General features: G+C 40.8%; 1 protein-coding gene across 12 annotated transcripts in view; it reads right to left on the bottom strand.

Moving 5' to 3' along the window:
- Window positions 1-26,005, bottom strand: part of APC (APC regulator of WNT signaling pathway) — a 548,231-nt gene that overhangs the window by 144,991 nt on the left and 377,235 nt on the right. For 5 of the 12 annotated variants that reach the window (XM_069226479.1, XM_069226477.1, XM_069226481.1 and 2 more), the window contains 2 exons: window positions 17,168-17,272; window positions 962-1,084 (listed from right to left, as the gene is read on the bottom strand). In XM_069226479.1, coding sequence (XP_069082580.1) covers window positions 962-1,084; window positions 17,168-17,272 — 228 coding nt within the window. Of the gene's footprint in view, window positions 1-961; window positions 1,085-17,167; window positions 17,273-17,391; window positions 17,660-26,005 lie in introns of those variants that run through there. The other 7 variants (XM_069226482.1, XM_069226483.1, XM_069226485.1 and 4 more) reach the window with 5 other exon arrangements.

Genomic DNA, 26,005 nt, shown 5'->3' with positions numbered 1-26,005 from the left:
AGAACACATTAGCCTCACTGCATCCCTTTTTGGAAAATAAATAAGAGTGGACCTCTAATGCTCTGGAAAGAACATCTATTGCAAAGGATGAAAAAAGGCCAGTCCAAAAAGCAGGATTCTGCACACTCCAATGGTGTAAACAAATCAGGAGTAAGGTGTGTATTAAACATTTAAGGCATAAACCAAAATGGCAGATAATAAAAGGGCAGTTTCCTGTGCCACCACTAGAAGAGTAGTGAAAAAAATGTATCTCCTTCATTACTTGAGCACAACTACTGACTACACAGTGATTTCTGAAAGCACCTTAAAATTTAACTTGTGAAATATTTTCTTTGCATTCATTCTTGCAGTAATATGCACAATGCCCAGTCACAAGAAAACATATTTCAGGAGAAGAGGCAGCAGGGGTGAACCTATTCATAGGCTGGTCATGGTGTCCTGAAGTGGCACTTTGACAGAATAGGAAGCAAATATTAGGAACATTAATATGGGCTACTGGTGAATTAACATTAGTGTCATGGAAAACTAAAAAAACATGACCCTACAACAAATGCTACTGCTATGGAGAGGTTTAAAAAAGGCAACAGCTTGCTATTGCTACTCTTTATCCCATAACCCTGATCTTTTAACTTCAAACAAATTGATTGTATGTGATACTGTGTAATGAGGAAGGGCTGCTGCTTTCTCGTGTCTGTTACTTCTAGGGATATTGCGAAAAATCTCTGATATTAGCTACATATCTTAGACATCAATTGACCTATTTAGAAAACAAAATGGATATGTATCATTCTTCAAAACAGAAATCAGTATAACAGCTAAGTAACACGTAAGCTTCCACAAGCTATTCAAGCAAATGCATGCCATAAATAAAATTAGTATATGTTAAAATATAAGCCTGTGCACAAATCTATTAAAGGCAGAAACTAAGTTATTGTATTAGTAAAAATGTAGTGTTAGCGACCTGTGGTTTGTAATCTTCGGTTACCTTGGTACCCAGGTGACTTGTCAGTCGTCGAGGAACCGAGTAGGTACTACTAGAACTCATAACACTGGCTGCCTCACGGTCCATCCTGGAAGTGGAACCCTGTAATTTGAAACAATAGTTGCATAAACCCACAATGATGTACAGACCATTCAACCGGTTATCAAAATCCCATTCAGACTGCAACATGAAATAATTTTTGCTGATATGAGGGGCAAGATATACAACTTTGGGAATTGTACCAGATTGTTGCTAGTTACACTTCAATTACAGTGCAGCATGAAATCACTAACTCCAATGAGAACAAGATACAGAGCAGCGCACGTTCCTTTTTAATTAAATAAATGAATTAAATAATAACCTCCAACTTATAAGCTCTCCTCTTGGACCGACTGCAAAACTTGTTTGCCAGATATACAAACGTCTTTTTCAGTCATTTGCAGCCCACATACCAGCTACTAAACTGTGATCTGCCCAAAATAACATGTTACTGCTTACTTTTGATCTTATTGAACTAATTAACTTATCGTAGATAATTTGTTTATAGTGAATGGTTCAGCTCCTGTCGATGCCTTACATGAGACTCTGAGTCACTACAAATCTGATCCACAAAATGTTCTCATCCATAGCGGGTCACCAACACCAAGTAGCTCTGTATAATGTTGTAGCAGAAGCCACGTGGTCTCGGATTGTGATGTCATCAGCCACAATAAAGGTAAAACTGGTGCCAGTGACCTCAGTTTTGATCCATTTTCCGCATCCCACTGAACGGTAGAAGCTACAGACTGAACAGAGAAGTATACACTTACAGGAAACAACCCACAGTCACAATGTTCGAGATGGGAGGTGAGAGAACTGTAAAGAATCTGTGGGAGGTCAATCATACCCCAAGAGTAACATTATCAAAAGTAAGGAACCTGTTCTTTTATTAGACAGATGTGTCTGTGTATTCCTAAATGAGTAATTCTCAAAGCAATTTCCTAGGAAGTGGGTTTGAAGAAAAGAGCATGTTATTTACCTATGGTAACACTCTTTCAGATGGATATCAGAGCTCCCTCCAATTCTCCATGTAAAGTATGGAGTAAGACATTAGAGTGGGTCTGTAATGTTGTTTTTGTTTTTCCCCCACCCCACCCACTGGCGCTAGGTGGTAGCCAAAATGTCGTGGATTACGGTGTAAGTGATCATGTATGAAGGGATGCAAGGTCTGGTGACATCAGTATCACCCATCTTCTCTGAGCCCCTACAGAGGAGTTGGAAATCCACAGACCGAGCCAAACACAAAAGAAGATCACAAACTCTCGAGATGGGAGGTAACTGGGTCGCATGCATCTGCAGATGCTTTGATAGCCATGGGAAAGAATGTCACCAAACATAAGTAATTTGCTATTCTAATGGGCATTTACACCCATAATCTTTTCAACTGAACACTCAAAAAACAATATCCAGGGGGAAGAGTTTCAACCAAATATACAGAAGTATAGCTCTAGCAAAATAAAAATGTTGCCTTTTTGTTGGACACAATGCAATAATGTTTAAAAGAAAGAATGGGCAAATAAAAACTGAGCTTTATTACTGATGTCTTGAATGTAAAACGATAGAAGTAGCTGTTGAAAAGGCCATGAAGCTCTCTGGTTATTGTCTGCCTGTGACATCATAACAATTAGATACCATCAATAAAATCTATGTGGCTATCATTTAGTCCCTAATTTTTCTAAACTTTTGAGTGCCAAAGAAATCAACAAAAAGGTTAGCATTATTCCTAAGTGATTTAGTCATGTTAATGAAATGAAATAATTCAAAGTCCTGAACTGATCAAAACAGTGAAATTGTTTTCTTTCCGTGGAAGATAGGGAGGAGAACAGAGTAAACTGAGGGGCGACCAATATAGCTCGATACTTATTAACATGTGCTAGCAGAAGTGACTGAAAGCAAGAAAGCGGTTTTCCAAATAGGGACTTTGAAATCAAATGAATGAATGGTTTCAAATGATTGGCGCATGCAAAAAGTCAAACCAAGTTAAGGTTTTACTACCAGACAATTCACAGGCAAAAGGAAGAGATGTACAACCAGACGAACTACAGAGAGATTATTGGTTGGGGGCAAAAGACAAGCAGAAGGTACTGCTAAATAACCTTGAACCGTGCCAAACAATAGGCCTTTCTTTGCCATGTCTAAGGGAAACTGCAGAATAGTATTAATATCTCTCTTGAAAGGATCTTATAACTCCGTCTTTACACCATGAAGCAAAGTTCAACCAACTGCTAGAATACACACCACTGGTGGAAGGTTGTTTAGCTGCAAGCTAATTATCATTTGAACAAGAAGGTAGCTGGACAATGGCTACAGTTGGCCTTTCAGGATCCAAGCATATCGATTGGGTGATGCACCTATAGATGCAGTAGTAGACTGCCTTGAAAAACAGATCTTCCCTGGGAGGAAGCCTCCAAGGAGCAACTAATGTCAGATGAAAAGTGAGATACAACGTCTTTTTGTACAATCCAGGATTATCAGTGTAACCTCGTTTCTGTGAAGTCTCATCTTCAAGATAATTTTTGTGATAAATGGAACAGGTGGGAATGTGCTGTGAAAACAGCATAGCCAAGGAATGGTAAAAGGAACAGTGGATCTTAAAAGAGGTATTGTTTGGAGCACAAAATGTGAATTGTTTTGTAGGTTGCTGCTGTCAAAGTTGTTTTTCAGAGAAATACCACAACTGGTCAAAATTGTGCCTTTATTTTCCTGATGACTTTCCCAACCTTAATTCAAAGAGAGCAGACAAAGGATCTGTTGTTTGATTCAATCTCCTCACCAGAAGAGCTGCTGGCAAGCCCAATTTGAATTTGTCTGTTGAGTGCCCCAGGCCAAAGGTTTGTAGCTTCTCAAAACAGAAGATACCAGACACTCCCTTGTTAGTTCAGATAAGTCATGGCAAAAGTGTTGTCATCAAGGTTTGCACTTGTTGGTTCTAAATATGATGAAGGAAAATCCTTCAACTAAATCTTATTGCCCAAGGTTGCAGTAAGCCCTTCCTGAAACCACAGAGCTGACAAGGTGTGCTACCTAGCCCACCCAGGAAGAATTCAACATTCCCGTCTATCAGGGTACAATGGATAAAAGGAACAACCCTGAAATAGGTTTTCTGGTATAACCCATAAATGTAGGAAATGACTGTTCATTATCCCAAAAAATTAATCTGGCCCTGTGTATTTTTATAAAACTGAGTGCACCGGTTGAAGCACAGCCACTCAAACTGGTGCACTTGGAGTTCTGCATAAGGAACCAGAAACACATTTAGAATAGCATCAGCCCTAGCAGTTTGCTGCGCATGAGCAGAAAACTAGGAACCCATTACCAGAAAGTGGGCAAAACACTCTGGAAAAGGGAATGCTCTAATCTGGCAAATATTTCAACAATGGATTTATAAACTTAATTCTCCATTTTGGAAATAAAGGAGATGTCTCACACTTGAGAGATAATCAGCCAATGCAGAACGGCGATTGTAAACGTTAAAGACTCTACTGCAACCATATCTAGGGTACTTGTTTATTTAAAAGGGAAACCTCTTTGGTATACACGAAGGTATTTTTTAGGAAAACATCTGGATCTCTGCTTTTATCCAGTAATATTAATCAAGAAGTCCCCACGAAAATTCAAGTCCTCCAGGGAGGTATCCACCTACTGTGGTGTGGCAGGGCTACATTATTAGTCATGTATGTGTTTTATTCATGACCATTAAACATACTGTTGCCATTAGCCAAAGACTTAAAACAGAGCTAGTGCTTTCAAAACTGTTTACAGACTGGTAAATTGAACTCAGCTGCCTGTGCTCAGGTTTCACTGTGAGAACTTATTTCTGTTTTCCATTTAACTCAGATTGCTGTTAAGCCTACTAGTAGTCTGTAGAATTACCTTTTATGTTCAAATATATCTCAAATATCTGCAAATGTCTGTGCTGCACTTAACCTATATGTTTTGCATGCGACAGGTTTTAGTCTGCAGCCACCTTTTACAAACTGTCATGATACATTATCTTTTCACCCCGACTCAGAAGCCAGTGTCACATAATCCAACATTATCAATCAATTTTCCAGAGTGCTTCAGCACAATCATAGACTTCAATTAAGATTAGCAGACTTGTCCATTAAAATCAGCCCTAAAGGGTCCTTTGTTATGTACCTCAGCCTTCTGACATATGAACTGTAATATGAATTTATGACCACCTATGGTAATTAAGACTTTTGAGATCACACACAACAAATGAAGGGTCTACTGCCCTCGAGCACTGGCTAAGTCCTTGCCTGATCAAGAAAGATCGTCTGCCAGTCCTAGGATAACTCATGTTTTACAGTAGTTACTGCAGCATTTAAGCTTAAATAAGTCTATAGTTTCTGGGAATGGGGGAATATATACGGTTAGGTGTATGGGCTGATTGATCGTTGAGCCTTGGGGAACACTAAAATGGTTGGCAAGTATGGCGAGTTTGATAATTTTGAAATAGGTTTTACCCCAATTTTTGAACTGTGCCTTTGGAACAATGGCAGATGATCCACACATCAAATGCTGATGAGTTATAAAAGGAGGACAGTAGCACCTTATTCTTGAGGTCAGACTTAACAGAATGCCCCTTGCGCATTGAGTAAATCTATTAATAATTTGAACTGGTAAACTGGCAGTTCTGAGGCCAAGAAACCGACGGGTGGAAGGAGGGCAACTGGCATCCTCTGTGAAAACCTACAGTGTGTCTCACTGTACAATTGTAGGACTTCAGTCACGCTTAAATGTTCTAATAGCAAGATTAATTCATTTCAGGGGAGAGATGCTGTGAAAGGTTGTGACAATTATGAATGTGAATTCTGTGGAAGGTAGTAACTAAAATGAAAAAAGTACCCTACAACTATTGGACCTTCATCAAGTCCATAGGCTGTTCTGTAAAAAGGCTAACAGGGGACAAAATGTTGACAGAGCATAAGCTCTATAGAGGAATACTTAATTGGGCTGAAGGAAGACACTGGATACTCACTTTGAAACATCAATAAGGCTTGTCTTGTATAACTGAAAAATATTTTGCTTGTCCCTCCATTTGAATTTTGTAATGTAAGATGTTACATAAGGATTTAAATCATTAATGGATTTACTCAATGTACAAGGGGCATTCTATTGACTGATATTTTTCTGGTTACCCCAACCCCTTGTGGAGAGATTAATAAGGGTACATCCTTTTTGTTTACTTTATTGTTGAGGTCATTCAAAATTGCAATTAATGCTGATTTAGTTCCTCTTCTTCTGGTGGAAACCAGTATGTCTGAGAGGAAGGTTTGGTCAAAGAAATCAGAGATTTCAGTGAAGGATGTATTTGTTATGTTTCCTAAGCAATAGCCAATTGCCTATTGATCTGCAGATTGTACGTTTCACCAGGACCTTCTTTCTTAAGTATTCATTTAATGCAGAACGTTTTTAGGTTGTCGATGAACTCTCCAGCAGAGAGGTACTGATAGGAGGATGTTTTGAATATGCTTGGGGGCCTGGATCAGAGTAACTTAAAAGAGCAGAGTTGTGGTCCAGGTGTTACCGGGATTGGAATACACAAAGGAGGCGCAGCTGATCATCTGCCATTGGCAGTAAGTCTATGTAGAATCAGCTTTTTCAATAAAAGGTTCCACTAGCAACTAGCTAACTAACTCTTCTTAATAGTTCTTGTGGTTTGAGTTAAGTTCTTGATTGCTTTGTATTGTGGGTCTTTGCTGTTTGTCTGTTTTTTTGGAATTGTCTTTCCACAGTTCTAGTTAAGATTTTGTAATTTTACAATCAAACAGACTTAGGTCATCTTCTGAAGGTGTTACTGATTTTGTGAGGCTTTGCAGGGAATCATTTTGTTTATCTCCACAAGTCCTTGGAAGAATTATCTTGCAGGTGTCTAACCGTGGGTTCAGCTCTATCTGAAGTGCATCCACGCTTCATTTTTTCCATGGTCTTATCAGTATTATTTTTTAAGTGGTTGTAGGAAGAGGGATGTGATGGAAAGTTTGAGTTTTAAGTTAAAGATGTGATGGTCCCTCCAGGTACTGAAGAAGGCTCTTGTCACAGAGATCAGTACTTTGCATCCACATTAAGATCTGTCAAGTGAGTCAGCCAGATTACTAGTTCGTTGAGATCAAGATCTTCAATGTTTGCTATGAAAGGTGTAGTATCATGCTATTTTGGTTTCAGCTAGGTGTTAAGATCACTGGTGGTCAGTGACGACTGAGACAAATTCCAGGCAGGTGTCTTAAAAAGGCATTGTTGTGAAGGGCTGGTTATTAGATTAGCAGGAAGGAGGCAAAGGATGTTGAATTGTACTGGGATCGGAAGGTCCCAGGCATAATTTGTGACAGTGCACCCGGCTCAGAGTTAAGTCTGACTAATTCATGGTGTATTTAATTATCTTTTTGTGCCTCAATGCACATGACAATCATACCAGTAGCCTTAAGGTCCGTTTTATTTAGTGACAGTGAGAACCTGAGTGGGCCTCTGTAGTTTGAAGGGGTGCACCAATGGAGCCCAACTTAGACAGTAGGAATAGTGTCAGGTTGCTGGATTACTTGAGTCTAGGAGTGGTGGCAGCATTGACAGCAGGACACGCCTTTTTACCTATGCCCGATGGGATTGCCATGGCAAACTTCTGTGAAGCCCGAGGTAACTCAGTCCTTCACATCATTCAGCATGAATGAAAAGCTAACCGGATCCTTTGCAACAATCAACATGTATGAGGAATGTGTTTATCATGCTAGTGTAGTATTGTGAGCCATGAGTGCTGGGTCCTGTCTAACTCAGGAAATCCCATCTTTATTTGCAACTACAATGGAGGTGGAGGCAACCTTTCAGACACAGTCCACTACCTGCATTCATTAAGCCTGTGTGTGAGAGAAATGGATACTTGGTTATTTAGAAATGGAGGGATAGGCCATGGGCCCATCTTGCCTTTTGCCCTACCTTAACACCCCCCACATTCATTAGGCATGGGTAGAGTTGTGGGGAGTCAGAGATAGCAGTTTCTTTACAAGTACAAGACCAACTCAGTGTCAGATTTCCCCCTTTGTTCCCCTCTAGGAATCACTCTTGAAAAGTTGAGAGGCAAAAGATGACCTCTCCTTTGTGTCTGTGTTTCTGAAGTCAGGAAGCACAGGGCACCGAGTACCCCCCCCACCCCCTTTCAGTCAGCACCCAATGACAAACCATGCCTGGCTTTACCAAGGATGGATCCACGAAACAGGTGATCCAGCTTTATCCACTTCCACCATGCAGATGAGGAATGCACAATCCCCATCTGGAATACAGGCAGAAGAGGACTACTGAAGGTAGTAGTCATGACAAGATTTCTTTGCTGACCAGTGTAGTCAATGACCTGCAAGGTAGTGGAGAAATTCCCAAGGATTCGGGCCAGTGCTTAATTTGTAAATAAAAAGGCGACGGTGCCCAAAGCCCTCCTCTTAAACACGCGGCTGCTGCAAATAAATGTGTGAACATGGAATATTGAGGCAGAGTAATCCTGAAGCCATCTCGGGGCTCTTTAATCCATATAAAGCCACTCCCTGCCCCTTTAGCTCACTCTTGCAGCTTTCTACTTTCTCCCTTTGTGACGCTTTTTCGTTTTTCCCTTTATCCGTCTTTCCCATACGTGTCTTTTGCTCGCAGCAAATGCTTGAGGCAGAAGAATAAGCCCGGCCCTCAAAAATAAGTGCCGGTGCTCAGCACCAGAAACAACAAGCGCAAATTAAGCACTGATTAGGGCTAGTGTGGGAGGCAGCCAGCTAGCCAGTCAGGAGAGCAGACATCACCTGAAAATGGTACAACCCACTTCTCGAGAAGCTGGGATCCTGCCGTGCTTGAGGAGTCATCTTGCTGATTGAGAGAGGGGCATTGAAGGTGTCCCTGAGAGGAGTCCACCTTGAGCATAGCCCAGCCCTGGGATTGGTGGAAGAGCTGAACATAAGGAAGCAAATTGAACAAGCTTACCAGCGGCAACAGCACTGAGGTGTTTTTGGGAGGAATGGAGTGGTCAAAGCCTCCGCTTATTCCTGTGTGTCTCTGGTCACCCTGCCCCTGAGCCTTGAGTTGATCCTTTGCCCCACTTCATGGCCTGGGAGTGATCAGCGGGGCTGTTGCAGGAACTGCGAGGGGCTTGAACGTGCGACCTCCCCAGTGCCTTTTGCCCTTTACGACATGCCTGGAATTAGTTTAGTCAGAAACATTTGAATAACTGAATTGGTCATTGGACTTAGCAACTCAAGGTATAGCCTCCTAAGCTGATATTGCTAAAAAAAATTGTTTGACTGTTTTGGAATGGCTAACAGGTACTGCTGTACTGTTCTGCAACTCATCTAAATATTGATATGTTGCGGCTTGCTCAATCCTTTTTCCTCCAACACATCAATTGTGCTTTCTGTTAGCTTTACCAAGCTTTAATATTTTAGTCTTGATGATATTCTGCACAAAGTTGTTTTTATTGGTGTATGGTCAAGAGAACGTTGGAGGCCTAATAAAATGCAGTTGTCAATTGTAGCAGTGGGATGTGTAACTAGACTAATTCAGACAGGTAGACCCTTGTGTTTATAATTATCCTCATAGCTGATGTGTATAGATTACAAAGATGAGGTGCCAGTACACATCCTTGCTAGAGGCCTCTATTTGTAGGAATACTTTTACTGTCTCTTGTTAAGATGCCGACTTTGATCCTCAACCAACTGTCTGTGTATAGGAGCTGAATGGCCTTTAACAGTGAAGGGGAAATGCCCCACGTTCTGAGTTTTGCCCACAGCAGGTCTCTATTAACTCAATCAAATGACATGCTTCAATTAGGAAGCATACATAGTGCAGTACCCTTTCTAGACACTTTTTATGCCAACATCTTCATTATCATGAATTATCCATAGCCTCTTCCAAAGCTATACTGAAAAAGTGGTCAGATGTTTGCCTGATGCACCTGTTGCTCTATTACTTCTGTGAGAATTTCAGCGAACAGTTGAACCTCACAATCCAACAGAGCAACTGTTCAGTGGTTTTTTGGATCATCTATATTTCACTTCCAGTAGCCTGGCTGTAGGATTGACCATCTCCATGAATCGGAGATCTATTCTAAACAAGTGGCAAACAGAGCAAAGAGGATTTATTCAAAGATGTTGATCTGCTTTTAATAGCAAGTTGGGAATTCCGCTAATGCCTGAAGCGCTGGTGGAATGTGGCTAGTTTATTTTCTGAGACATCATCTTCTCCTTTTGATTGACTGGACCACTCTTCTTAATCGGTTTCCTCGTAGTTGCTGTTGTGTAATAATACAGATCCATTACATGAACTATTGAAGTCACTCCTTGGATTGGGCTGATGTTATAGATGTCTACTGCATGCACAATTTTACTGTTCGGTTCCAGAACTACTTTAGGTCATGCATTGTCATGCGTTCTCAACTACCTTCTTACGTCATCCCACCTTTTTATTTTAAAATAGTTTTTTGCATTCCGGAAATCTTTTTTTATATCGTCTTCTGCTTATATCGATTTCACAATCTAAGTGCTCCCAGTTGATTATTTTCCACCTTATTAACTGATTATTTTTTTGCTTGAGGTGCAGTTCAGGGGTATACTACTGGGTTAGTACAACCTCGCTGAGGATCATCTTTGTTGTCCTTTTGTCAGGGTTTTTCTTTTGGGGCAGCATTAAACAATGATGCCAATGTTTCCCCACATTTGCAATTTCTAGGTGCCTGACTCACTGATTAGAAATGACTCAATAAATCGGACCAGTGGGTTTTCCTTCCATAATGCGTACACCAGCAGCTTTGGTCCATTTAAACCTCCTCCTTTCTATTGCTTCTTCCACTTTACCAATAGATTATTATGGCTGCAGTTGAGTTATTTTCCACTTAAACCCTCAAGGTTGATGGTCGCTTTTGCTCTCAATTTTCTTGGTGATCTGGAAAGTGCTTATTTCTTGTAATAGAAAAGGTGCCACCAGGGTCAAATCCAGAAGGTTACCATTAGACCATACATAATGTATTCCCTTTTTTGGAACATCTGGGGATATTCGTTTATTTAAGTTTATTACTTGAACTGAAAGCTGTTTTGACCGAAAGTGAATAAATCCTTTCCTTATACCTGTGAACGCTGAGCTAATTTCAGGAATGTCCTATTCTGTTTCAAGTGCCTCGAAAATGTCAGGAGTAATATTACTTAGTTCCAATACAGCACTGAAGTCACCTGTCAATACATGGTTGAGATTGTCTTGAATTGCTAGTAGGTCTTTTAGGTGTTTTAATAGAGTTGTTTGGATTATTGCTTTACACATCCCGTTTTCTAGTGATTTTTGCAGGCGAAATTTGCATTTACAATGTCTAGATGTAGTCAATCAATAAACAGTTGCTGTCCTTTATATTGGAGGCGCAACGATATTAGGATGACTAAGTTCCCCCAACAGTCTTCATTCTGTTGGCTAGTTTTATGAAAAGATTAACTCATATAATGTATAATGGGAATGTGATCTGTTATATTGGGAACTTTTCTATAAACTCTTTTGTTGCATTACGTCGAGTTAATTTGTGTATCTCCACTCTGTTCCATGTCAAAAGGGAGACAGAGATCGTTAAGAATATACTTAGTGTTTTATTGTTTCCAGTTTACTCTGCTAAATTATTATACGATCGTAATTAAGGTATTAATTGAAGTTTGTTAATGTCCCTGATATCCAATTCAACTGCTAATTCAAGTTTTGCAATGCTTAGTTTGAGCTTTTTTCTTTAACTGGAAGATAATTAGTCCAATATGTGTGTCACAGACAAAACTGTCATGAATAACTGTATCACTAAGGTACCAGTACTGGACAATCCGAAGAAAAGATACAGTTCAGACAGGTAAATCAATAATGTCCAGGCTGAGTTGTGTATTGTTCCATTCCCATGAGCCAAAGCACTGAAAGTAGTCTAGGGTCAGAGACACTAATAGTAGATTTTTAAAAATGTTTTTGTTGTTGTTTTCCTTTGTTGCATATAACAGAATGTGCAAAGTATTTGGACAACATATGGTGACGTTCCATTCCCACATCATTTAAAAAAGGTTTAGTGTAGCGTAGACAGGAGATAAGCTTGTAAAATTCTGTTGAATATGCTCATTCAGAAAATGTAGAAACTCTCTCCCTTAGTCAATCCACTGCCCATCCTTAAATCAAACAAACAGGTAAATTACTCATATTTCAATAAAAATGTATTTGCAAGCCTTTGTCAGGATACTAGTCTGATGCCACTTAGAATAACATGCAAACACCATATATCATGGCTCAGCTTTTGAGTGATAGTTCTGCAAACCTGGATCAGGAAACATAGTGCATTCATACACACATGAACTCATGATATATAATAATTCACTGAAGTAAACACAGCTGAAGTGATGGTGTGGTTCCAATTCAAAACCTACAAACCCCTGAAGTGTGTCACTTATGCTGGGCAAACCGTAACGCGTGCCCCTGCTCTCAACCTGTCTTGCAGCCAACTACCTATTATGCATGCCTTCTGCAGTAATCACCAAGGTGACACACAAGAAAGTTGGGGATCTCACAACATGGTGTCTAACATTGTACACAAACTCATAGGTCAGAGATTAAATAATTAGGGATGTGTGAAGAACGATGTTTGGCATTTATCTTTAATCATCCTATGTTGAGAGAATCCTTGTGGTCTAGACAGGGTAGAATTTCTCAGCCCCAAATGAAACTAACCTTTTCAAGGAAAAGGAAGAGAGACATATTTCTCAACCTGAATAAGGAGTTGAATATACACAGTAATGGGGTGCTTAGAAACCGACAAACCTCTGAGAGATTCTCCTGATCTCCCAGGCAAAAACAATGAGGAAGATTTGAGTTGGGATCATGTTCACCTTAGGATGTAGTGCACGTGGTCTTGAGAAGACCCGGTAATTTCAGAGAAAATGTAGGAACAGAGATGTACAAGAACATCAGATATAACTACCAAGATTAATGCTTATTACTTTAAACAATCTATAACAGATTTGAATTATGGACACCACTATACTAAAAAGCAAAGGCTCGCTGGTACCACATGCAGCAATCAGATGTGGTACACTAAGATCTTCGACTGACCTCGCTTTTACAAAGGATTATATAGTTATCTCCTGACATCAGTCAGCACCTGACATGCGTCATCAATGTGCATCTCATTACTCAGTGTGGAAAATCACCATATTGGGTTCAATAACCTATGTAATTTCCCTTGCCAGACACAGGCAAAAAAATCCCAAGAGCCCTTATATCCTAGTGAACCTGTAAAGGTCTCATCAAGATGCTATTAATATCTTTTACCACTGTCTACTATTTCCTTCTGGCCTTTTCCCTTCTAGACCATTGTTGCTCTAAGTGAAATCCATGGTTCAAATATATTTGTTTGAATTGGTCTTTTAGCTAATAATGGTTGGGACATTTTTTAGCAAGTCACGTTTTTTGAGAGGGCTACTCTGAGCTGTTCAATACTAGGATCACAGGGAGGGAAGCCTGTTCTGTTCACCATTACTTCACAGTGCTTTTACACTATGTATAGCGATATGAAATTATTACAGCCCAGAAAAAGCTTTACGACTCCTGCCTTTTGCTGCTAAGTAATTCGTAGTTCAGATGCTATTATCACCAAGGAGCACGAATACCATACAACCTGATGGTATATGGTGCAGAGGTTTTCTCATTAATATGCCAAATAGGAAGGAAGTAAGGAAGGTGGAATTAGCGTTAACATGGAGATCACCAAATTTAAAAGCGAACACCCAAGCTGTGCAGGGGGATAAAAGAGACCAACTATTTATTGCTGTAGTGCCTTCCAGTGTTTCTGCTGCAACTTGAAAAAACGTTCTACCATGCTCTGATTTTTTTTCTCTCCACAGGAACAGACTTTGGACCCGCAGGATGACTTCCGGTAGTGGGTCTAACTGTTTCGTGGCTTGGGCACTGCCATGCTGTATCTGCATTTTTAAGAGGGCATTTTGTTACAGGTCAAGGATGGTATTTTGTGTGAGAAACATCCCAGTTTGACAAGGTCTTTCTTCTCTCTCCTTATGGCTGGCGCAGGACACCATGTGGTGTTGTTTTTGTAGTGCTCATGCGTTTCTGAACTCCATACCTTACTCATATCTACTTGCAGAGGAGCACAATAATCCCAGCACTGGGTCATCTGTTATATCCGGGTTGCTAGGATATGTGTGTTTTTCTGTCAGATTTAGCGCAATGATTTTCTTCATCCGCCACATATACAAGCCAAGAAATGGAGTGACAGCTTGACTTATGCTTATGCCAGCACCTTTTAAGGTCTAGTCTTGGCAGTCTAAGGTGCCTCTACTTTAGTTCACACACAAGAGTCCTTCATATTAAACACAAACAGGGAAGGGAACAGAAAGCACAAATGTTAACTCTTCCGGTTACTTTAGCTCGAGATGTACAAAGTATCTGTATTTAGCATGTTGCAGTATTTTGTCTATTACAATTAGGTTTTTATAGCAACGGTTGATGAAAATTAACACATGAAAATTGAATGTTTAATAACAAAGTTAGGAGATTTTCATAAGCAAACAATTTTCTTTGAAAGCATGGAGGCATCCTCTAAATTGAATGTTTGTTCAAAGAAGACCAATTCGGATTAAGAAAGACTAGCTCTTCAAAATGCAAGTTTTTTTTTTTTTTTTTAAACAAGGCATGACAATGTACAAAAAAGATTAAAAGAATCTCATAGTTCTGAAAACTAAGTTTAATATCCAATTGGCTATAATTCAGCTCTTAACTTAGAAAGCGGATAGATAAACCACAGTAACTAGTCTCCTGCTCCCCAAATGGACCCTGGCACCAATCCTTCTAGGATGCAATCTGAGGCTGATTTTATAAAGACATCAAATACTTAAGAGCCACTGTTGGACTGTGAGATTCAGTGCTCATCTGGATATGGCGCAACTGAGTCTATTGAATATACCATTATTCCAGCTGTTCACTACAGCAATATGAACGGAAACAAGGGAGATGTGGGAGGATTTGAAATAGTTAAATATATTATAATCGCCTGAAAATATCAACTTTGTAGTCATGACTGAGTTAAACTTTTGATGAAGCTTACTTTGAGCTCATGGAACACACACTTTTATATTTATGTATGAGACGTTCACAAATGGCCTAACCACAGCTTTAAAGTGGTAAAGAGTCCATGAGATTCGAGTATTTGCATAAAAATATGGGTGGGGAAAGAAGTGCTCAGCTGACAGCTCCTTACAGCGGCACTCTAAACCCAGTGCTGCATGGCACTTTTGGAGCCTTCATGGTAACCCCAAAGAGGAGTCTGCCACCCAGGTATAGATTTTATTTATTAGGCAGTGGTAAAAAACAGTGTGTACTAGACTGTCAATTGCTGCAACAAAGCATTATTGAGAAACATGACAGCAATATGGTGCTTTCATTCATTGTGTTCCTTGAGCTCATCAGCCAAGGATCTACAACCTAGTGAAGGGGAACCAGGCAAAATCCTGCATAAGACTGTGTAGAATAGTAAAAGAGAAAATATGATGTAATGTCAAAGGCTGGTGGAAAGGTGTGGACCAGGAGGAATGCAGAATCACTGCTAAACCCAGGTCTGTCTAGATTCAACTTACCCTCCAGATGCACGTATAATTATATTTGGTTCAAAAAGAAGCCTGGTCGAAACTAGCTGACTGCCAGGAAGTAATTAGGTAGGAATATCATAACGGAAATGTTCGTCTTTCAGTTTTAAAAGAAAAAAAGGCAAGCATTTAACCAGTATAAAGTAAGTGGCAACAAAACATTACCAATTTCAAGGTAAAAAACAAATGAGGATTTTGTGAAATGTGATCTCTGTACAAAAACAGCTTGTGACAGCAGAAAGGCCTGCTTCCAATCTATAACAAACTCCTTGCCTTTATGCCACAGCGTCACTATTCAGTGTGAGAGACACTGCACAAGGGCAATGCATCATTGATTTTACTGTGACTTCGTTTGTCTTAAAATGTTGTACTCAACAAATTGCTGGGAGCATTTAACAACCACATAACCATAAATATGTAAATGACGGCAACATAGATGTGTGTGTGTCTGCGTGTCATATTTCATCAACACAATGATTTCAACAGCAGTTACTCCCCCATCCCCCTTCCAGGCCAACAAAGTCATTTCCATTGAAATCATTATTAGTGGCGCTCTAAAAGAGCAATGCCTATGAAGTCATGTCTAACGTGATAGCATTTGCAAGCATGTGTGTTCATCAAATATGTGCTCGCTGAGGCATCGGCACAAACACTGAATTATAAATAAACCTAGAAGCAAGATGGTTAACGAGCAGGCACATCACAATAACATCACACTACCGCATCCTTTCAAATGAAAAGGGCTGATGAATAGCAAGGACGTGGAACCTCCAACGAAGAGATGAATCAAAAAATACATTTCCCGTGTAATATCCAAAGCCCTGCCTGAAATGCCTGGCCAGTGGGATCTTTGGAAGATTTACGTAATAACGACGCTCGATGAGAAACGAGGATTATTTACAATGCAATCCCTTGTGCTTCGGGAGCCATTTTTACACGGAAGCTTTTGATGTCCACGTTTAATCAAATTTCCCAACCTGTCTCAAATTCCCTGCTCCTTGCGTCCGGCTGCCACAGACGAGGGGACGTGTTCATTACAAAGCACAGCGGTGACATCTTCGCTTTCCCGGGTAACCATGCATGCATCTGGTGATATACCGTCACGATTCCTCTACACCTCTTACTTCGAAAAATATTCAATGAATCTACAGAAGTATTTCATTGACACACCCCTTCTTCATATTCTGAACGTAATCTTAATAAATACAGGCTAACAGGGCCAGATTCTGTGGCGAGGAGAGACTCTTTAATCCTGTCAGTATTTACTTCAAGGGTTAAGCAAAAGATCAGGCTGAATCAAACCACCTTGCATGAGCTAAACACAGATCGGCTATCTTCAATGAACACATCTCGGAAAAGACAGCAGCGTCATGCTCGCCCCGTGCATCGAGAAACAAAGAGAATTCTTACAAGCATGCATGAGGAAGAAAGCAGCCTAAACGATGAACATCGGTGCATCGAAACCATTCCTCATTCAGGCAGAAATAATGCAATTTTTAGGGACGTGGCTATTTACCTGACCCTTTCCAGCGGCGCCCGCAGCGTTTTCGGCTGCTCCCTGGCAGTCATTCTGCTTCTCGGCATCACGGGAGAGCGCTTCATGCTTGCTTTGCGGTGCCCGCTGTTGATGCAAGAGTTTGCAGCATTACGGTCGGAAACAGCACACGCTAGAATTACAAAGCGCGCAGGAGAGGCAGCAGCGCCACCACGCCCCCGACACCCCGCTTTGCAGTTCCTCACCTCTAGCCTCGGTAATTAGCGGCCGAGGCGAACAACCTTGGCCAGACAGGAAGATGAAAGTGTGACATGCGCTGGGGACCAGAGCCGGCGAGACAAAGGCTTTGCCATCAGACGAGGCAGCATCCAGCAGCTGGGCTCGCATCGCTATCGGAAACTGAGCAGCACACCACTTTCTTCCCAGCAACAGTCACATGATTGCACGCAGTGCCATCCAGCCCAACCGCTCCAATGGAATAACCCAGTCCCACCAAACACAAGACGGTAGTGCGGTGAGATTGTTATTGTGGTACAGCTATAAACCATTCAGCTCTGTGCTGTTCATGATGCAGCACCCAGTTGTCACTCGGGCCATCAGTAGCCTGCGATTCACATTAATTCATGCTGGAGCGGTCTCCAATTCCAAAACCCAGTCTCTCGAAAATACATCAAGTCAATTTTAACCATCAAACACAACGTGGTTTAGTAAAATTAAAATTCATGTGGCACTCTGACACATAGCGTTTTAAAGTTTCAAGAAACTTCACGATCGACATAAATAAAAACCGGACTGTTAATGCTGTCAGAATATTATCATTCTAAATAATGCAAACTAGCCCTCTTTTGTGAATCCTTTCTACATAGCAAATGCCAATAGATTGGTGCGACGATGCTTTCAAAAAAGTTGGGCAGACACTACTGCTCAGTGGTCCTGAGGGTGCAACCCCAGTACCCCCAAACATCAGCCTCAGGGCACCAACCTCACTAGTGAGCAGCTTTATCTCAGCATGTATACCAGTGATGAGATCTATTTTATCATAACAAGACATACCCAAGCCCACTTCCCCTTTTAATATTATTCACTGGATCATTTTCTCTGTCATAGCTGTGTCCGTGGCTTAGCCTTTAAACTCTATCTCAAAAGTGTGCAGCCATAAGAGGACCTTCAATGAACCTGCTTTCGTTAACAACATCATCTGCTGGGGATGCTGGTCATGACGGTTTTTGTAAATGAATCAAGTTGCTTTCTAAGATGGTGAAGGCCAGGAAGGGGAGCCTCAGGAGTTAACCAGGATGAGGGTGATAGGATCATATGTTTTCAGGCCATGGATGAGACACCCTGTGGCATGTAGGATGCTCTTAATGGGTGTGTGTGGAGTTAGGAGGCCATGGAGCAGGGCGTCCAGGGAAAGAGTACAAGGGCTTGAACAGCAGTTCCGAAGTAGCTTTCTGGAAGAAACAGTTTCATTTTCTTTAGAAGAGAGTTGGTACCCGGCTGTCCTTGTGTTTTTTTCAGCAATGTGGTCCTTGAAGGCAAGGTTGGTGTCCAGGGTGAATCTAGGTGAATTGGAATTAGAGAGTTCGAAGCTCTTTAAGGTTCATGTCATTGGGTGAAGTTCGGACTGTTTGTTGGGCTTGGCATATAACAGGTATTCTGCCTTGTTTGGGTTGAGATTTAGGAAGGTGCCAGACATCCAGGGAATACATTAAGTGCAGGCAGTGTTTGAGGCACTGGGCGTCTTAAACAGAGGGGACTTTCAAGGAGAGTTTTGTCATCAGCATATTGGTGAATCTTGATGTGGCTATCTGTGAGTAGAGCACCACACAATTTAATGTAGTGTTGAATATGACTGGAGACCGTATGGAACACTGGGGGACTCTGCGGGTGCCAGGGAAATGGAGGTGTACCCACGTGAACAAACTGGTGCTGTTTGGAAAAGTACGAGGAGAACTAGGTTAAGACACTGCTGGTGAATCCTATTTGAGGCTTCAGGGTCAACTGTGTTGAAAGCAACTGAAAGGTCCAGGAATATCAGGAGGCATGGGTCAGCTTCATCTGTAGTCAGAAGGGCTTTGTCTATGATGCATAATGCAGCAGTCTTCATGATGCAGCATGATCTGAAGCCAGACTGATGATAATGCAGGAGATGGTTAGCATTAATGTCTTCTTGGAGTTGAACACAGACTGCTTTTTGATGATCTTGCCAATGAATGGTAGGCGAGTGATAGGTTGGTACTTGGCAAGGTCATCAGGGTCAAATGTAGGTCTCTAAGATTGGGAGGATCTGGCCTGTCTTGAGAGTATTTGGGAAGATGCTTTGTGTCAGGAAGGCTTTGACAATGGTGAGAAAAGGTGAGAGAATGTCCCCATGGAGTGCCTTGATGAAGGACAAGGGTAAGACTGTCTTCATAACAAGTGGCTGCAAGGGAGTTGAGCATGTTGGCGAGATCTGCAACAGAGGGGGCTTTAATGGATAACCATTCTGAGATTCTATGGGAAGGAGAGGGCATAAGAGGTGAAGCAAGCTTGATGTTGTCGATGTGCAATCAGATCTTCTGTATTTTTTCACTGAAGAAGAGGTTAATGGCACTGAACTTTTCTGTGGTATGAGGAAAGGTGGGTTCATCAGGGGGTTGATGCAGTGCCTGCACTTGTTTTAATTAGGGCCATTCTGAAATGAAAAGCCATTAGTCTTCCCCATTGACCCCCACTCCACTAATTAGGCCTCTCAGCAGTTTGTATTTTCAAAGTACTCACTTCTACAAGAAAGTTTTATTACTTCTGTTTACTGTCTTTTCAAGCCTCGTCAGCTGCTATGCGTGAACTCTTCTCATTCTACTTGACCCGTATAACCCATCAAATAGTTGGTCGATGCATTGTCTAGTGGTTGTTTAAATGGTCACACTTACAGTTTAATAGAATACACATTGTCTTGTATACTCAAGTGGCTCTTCTAATTGTCCTCGTACTGGCAGTGTAATCTGATCTGCACCTGCTATGGTACTGCTTCCCCTCTTTCATTATCCCAAGGCTTTTCTTTTTCATCCCACTACTCCACTCCGGTGGAGAGATGTGCACTGCTGAGGGTCGCCTTTCGCCATGTACCCACACTGCATCCAGGAGAGGCTTAGTCTTGAAAATCCCTTTAACTGCTCTACAGCTTTTTGCTCACTTCACTTTCAGCAACAGACTACATGGTCTGGAAACTGTTTTTTGTCCACAAGAAATGTGGCCTTCACCTTCCAGGCACCGTTTCTATCATGCACTGTGGAAGCTCAAAAGAATAGCAGTCACCACAGGTACTTGTTAGCCACACCTTACAGAGGTAGCATTGATTTCCATTTCAAAAAGCAAACATTTGCAGGCATTAAACGCTAGACAAGGTATTTTGTCACAACAGGTGATTTGACTTTACGCTATGAAGACAGGATGTCAACAGCATAAACTTCCAATACTTTGCTTTGGAGAAGTACGAGGCAGAAGTGTAGGATTGCACGAATTACTACACATCACTGCATTATAACTATCAAGAAGTGATTTCGCTCTTTTAAACAAAAATGCTATTTATAATAAAAAGAAATACAGTCTATAAGATAAGATCTATAGGAATTCACAAGCATTGGGTTACCCTACAAATCTGTTAACCCATATTTCACAAATAAAGAACTTGTTTTCAGAACTATAAGCATCTCAACAGTCTTCAAGGAGACTAAGAGTTTTTAGGAAAGAATATAAGCAATTATTCAATTTACGATTTTCACAGAAGAAATGATTTAACTGCAAATGCTGTTGTAAGAAAATTATCGAACGTCTTTATATGGCTGTAAAATGTGTCCATCTCTAGCCAGGAATCCTGATCAGTAAAAAAAAACACATGTGCAGTACTACATTACTTTTAATGCTGTGCATTTAACAACGCACTTGGTAGTATTAATCTGTGTTTGTTAAGTAAAATTAAAGCCTTTTATGCATTGCTACAAGAATGTGTATAATATAATAAACTGGGTCCATTCACCTTTACAAGATAGGCCCCTTTTGCTAACTTGAAAACCGTTGATATGAGACAAACATTAACGAACTAATACTTTTAGAGGCTATAGAACCAGGTTATTGGTTCCAATGGATAACAAGCAACATGCCCGCAGGGTACCATTTGAATACAACTAAGAGAGACATTTCGTTAGCCCTCTTCTGACAAGGAGAGAATATATTTTCAAAAAGTCTTTTAGAGAACCTTAGCAGAATAAATATGTACTGTGATTACCTTGTTCACTTGAAAATGTGATTTTGTCTCAGGTGCAAAGGTTCTACTGAGACCTTGGATCTCTTGGCCGTTCTTTGCTGCCAACAACGAGACCGCTAGATTACAATGAGGATACCAAAAACTGCTTCCTGACAAAACGCTGAAACTAAAAGTCTGTCCAGCACCGAACCTGGCAAGCATGCTGAATGTAACAATAGTCAATGCTGCACACAGCTGTGTAAACAGTTCACAGTACTTACAGAGAAAGGATGGGGGCTACTTTGAATAGAAAATATGCTAAGACTAAAATAATCAGTCACCATAAAAATAAGATTATGCTATTGCTGTAGTGTTTTAGAAATATACAAAATGTGAAAATATTGTATGACATTCTCGATAATTAGTGTTTTAATGATGCAGAGAGTCGTAACTGATAAGTTAATGATGTAGGTGGAATGAGTTTCCTATGCCACTTAAAAGTGCAAATAATGCTATGACTAGTTATACCACATTTTTGTGTAACGTGCCATTCACTTTTTTTTAAGTGGATGCAGTTTCTGGTGTTCTACTCAACTTGCTCCTGCTTACTTTCCCATCTCAATCAGTGTCCCGCTAAAAACCATTTCTCCCTTGTTAGGTCAAGCATCGCAGCACGCAAGCGCTGCTTTTCTCACGTGATAGTATGTATCTGAGCTTTTAACTACACCCACTGCATGCTCATCATCACTTGTTTGTTGTCTTGTCTTTCAAAAATCCTTTATCTTTGTAGGTAACTGCTTTACGTTTGCCCCTCCTTAGGGAGGTTTTGTTACCTCTTTGGGGCCCGACCATGTTACATGGATAATTGCACGTTTGCTGATAGCTTTGACTGCAAGTGAACTTCTTTTTCCTTTTGTGTGTCTCCTTCATGCTCGCGGCGGAGCTTTTAATCAGCTTGCTTATGCCAACTGTTTTACTTTTTATTTTCATTTTCTGTTTGCATGGCAAGAAAAGTCCAGTTAGTAATTTACAACGCTAATAGCTCTAACTCGAGCAAACGAGAGACCCACTGCATTTCAACTGCTTGTTTCTGTGAAGCATCAAGTGAATGACATAAATGTATTAGCAATGTACAGCATTGTTAGAAAACATATTTTGAATGAAGCTACCATCATGTACTCAAAATATCATTTTCAAGGACTTTTACTGGAAGTGATGGTGTAGATGTGCTACTTCTATGAGCCACTGCATAAGAAATGTATCATTTTGTGTTGTACATCTCCGGTGTGCAGTTGCTGAGGTAGCAGATGGAAGATTTGTTATCTTAAGAAATGGATTAGTTATCAAGATTTATATTATGCTGTTGTTTCTGATTTGTAAATATATGCCCGAACCATGTTGAATTAGAAGAATCAATTAATAACGTGTGTGATTTGTCAATAAACTCTTTGGGTTTCTGTTTCTGAGGGATTTCTTTCTGTATTTTCCTTGAGGCCATACTTACTATTTTCCACGCAGGTGAATGTCTAGGCTCCTCTTAAGGTGATTTGCCATTTCCCTCTAATATTCTGTTCATTTACCCTTAGTCATAGGCAGCTGTCAGTACTCTTTATGAGTTTGGTACTTATATTTGTTTTACTTACATTTTGTCTAACTAGGGTTCATTAAGTTTTATAGATTTGCATGTATCTGTATTCCTGTATTTAGGCCTTCAAGGCAGTTCACATTTTGACTAGTCTGTAATAAATTATTTTTCCCTATTTTAGATCTAGAACTACGTCTTTCAAGCTTCCAATATTTTAGTCTATTAACCTCTGCTCAATTGTGTTTCAATGATGGAGTATATTCACTAACTGCTGGATAAACTGGAGACAATGAAGCCCAATTATTTAGGTAAAAATTTGGTATGATCAAACATTGGTGTTAAAGTGATTATTGGGGTTCGGCTACCACACTATATCCATGCTAAAGCTTTCCTCTATTTGCAATGCCTGATTAGCCAGCAATGAGAGTCCAAACCATTAAGGCAGATCATGTTAGATGTCTGAGCTTAAGGCACCCACATTCCAGCTTTATATCAGTCTAAGTAAAACGGATCCTTACCAAACAAATCATATAAAAAAGAAAATGATTACCTTTTATTAAGATCTTTATGACAAACCTCTGTCAGGTCAATGCATGCGCTTTTCACACTCGCTTCTCAGCACACTCATTAAAGCCTAGTCTTGCCCAAACATACTTCCGGCTGATGGATTTGACCACATTACTCCCACACTTCAAAAGACTCACTCCTCAGCTACGCATCAGTCAGAACCACATTCACAAATCTGCTGTATTATGTATAAGACCAGAGGTCTCTAAATAAATCACATAATAAATAATACACTTGCAATGAAATATTGCCTAGGTTACTTGTTCAATCAACTGTCCAAAACCATATCATTTTATTAATACAACTAAAATAATTTGTAGGGGTAGAGACCCTCCAATCCCCACTTTACCTCCCCACCCACGGGCCACACGTTTGTCCACTAAAGAAGCCGACACAGACAATTTTTGTTCCTTCAGTCAGTAAACTGAGGGCCATAAAAGTTAAACAACAGAAATCCCTTCTATTTAAGGCACTAAAGGAAAGTATCACACGTTCCATATTTAAAATAACATGGACCCTACTTATCAGCTCACTGCATTTGCTGTGCCCATTTATTCAAATCTATTTTGGAAGAATGGTTTTGAAAGAAACACCAAATTTTGTTTGAGCACCTCTATTTATTTCTTCCCATCAAAATAAACAAAGACAATCTAATGTGTGAGGTGGTAGCCAAGATGATGACAGAGTAACAGAAAAATCCCAAGATTTCCAGAGTGTAACTGAAGTTGCCATCCCCTTGATGGAGGCAACTAGAGGACAAATAAGGTAGGGAATTAAGGTGATCCTGGAGAAGGGAGAGGAAGGAGGAAAAAAAAAAACATGAGATAGACAACAACCATTAGCGCATACATATATAATGGGGCTTCTTAAGTGCAAGCTCCTGACAAGAGGGAGATGCTATCAGAATGGAAGAAGAGGAGGTAAGAAGATGAAGTAGGAAACCCCACCAAATAGTGACACGTGGTTTGACAACTTGGAGCTGTGTTCAGGTGGTGAGGCAAGGAGAATCCTTGTGACTGGGAGCTATGGAAATCACCAAAGTTGTACGTACTACTGGAAAGCAGTAAACAGACAAACCGCATACAATGCAGCCAGCTAGCTTGGAAGGAAGGCTAAGCAAACAGACAAGGCGGTGTAGAACTGAGTCTCAAGTTGGGTAAAACAGACATGCTACCTTTAAAAAAAAAACATGACTGGAATTTTATTAGTAAATAACAGCTTATTCAGTGGGCAGATGTGTTCGGGATTACACAGCTTGTGCAGTAGGCAGACAGCAAAAACATTCCATAAATCACATGTGAACAATTAACAATGGGACGTTTGAATGCAGCACTGGAAAGTGAATGATTAAGTTTGGGTAGGAATAGTAGCAACCAAGGGGAAGCGGGTAAAATACTCCTCGAATGGGAGGGCATGCATGAATATGCCAATCATATTCTGCTGAGAACAACCCGAATTGGAGAGCATGGAAAATGGACCACTATAAAGAGAAAAAAGGTGGGCTCAAGGACTGTGGGTAATGAGTGGGCAAGTCTGAGTGTCAGCGGGCCGGAGAAAATGTGGGAAAGAAATTATGAGATGATCTAGGATACTGCTGATTAACTGGTATATCCGAAGGGAGGGTAAAAAGGGGCACACAGAGCTCAGGAGTTTCCTAGCATGGAGAGTAATGAGAAATAGTATATGAAAGGAGTTAGGAGGATAGGTCGTCATCACTGGGCATTCGACCAGGTCAGAGAGGAGTGCGTGCCATTCTCCAGGCATCGGCCTTCTGCAAAGACGTCTGGCCTCCTCCTCCCTATAAAGGAAGGTGCTTTCTCCTCTGGCTCAGGAAACCATGGACATTGACAAAATGCTATGAATGCGTGCTGGAGAAGGAGGACCTTTTGCAATATAAAGAATTGGATTCGTTTCAGTCTAGCACTCTGAGAAACGAGTTTGGGGTATTCTAGGGCTCCCATTTCCCATCGTGTAGGGGTGTAGTTATGTCTATCTCCCATGCATCTCAGATGGGCTGTAACAAGGTCTTTGTGAGAACTAGCCGGCGGCCAGCGACTATGGTATATAATGAGTGGAGGAGCCTATGCGTATTAGGCTTGTTGTCGACTACATGCCACTTAGTTTGCAGGGTGTGTCGTAACCAGCCATACATCAAAAATTGAGACTTAAGGAGATCAAACTGCTCTCCAAGGGCTTGAAATGACACAAGCTGCCCATTTTGGAAGAGGTCCCCCACTGTGCCTAAGCCTCATTGTTCCCACTGAGATAACTCTCGGGCGTCCAGATATCCAGGCTGGTTAGGAAGCCTGAGGTGGTGTATTGCCAGGGCATAGGAGGGGGCATGTTTAGTGAAGAACTGGCTCCAGGTAAAACAGCATAAAGCTATCAACAGAAGATGCGAAGGGGCACTTCAGGTATAGTTCCCATGACTTATACCATTAGAATCTTAGCCTGGCCAAGAATGGGTCCGGCTGAGGTCATC

Source organism: Pleurodeles waltl, chromosome 1_1, assembly GCF_031143425.1.
Source record: "Pleurodeles waltl isolate 20211129_DDA chromosome 1_1, aPleWal1.hap1.20221129, whole genome shotgun sequence".
In the NCBI taxonomy this organism is placed as follows: Eukaryota; Metazoa; Chordata; class Amphibia; order Caudata; family Salamandridae; genus Pleurodeles; species Pleurodeles waltl.
This window is presented reverse-complemented; position numbering and strand designations above follow the sequence as displayed.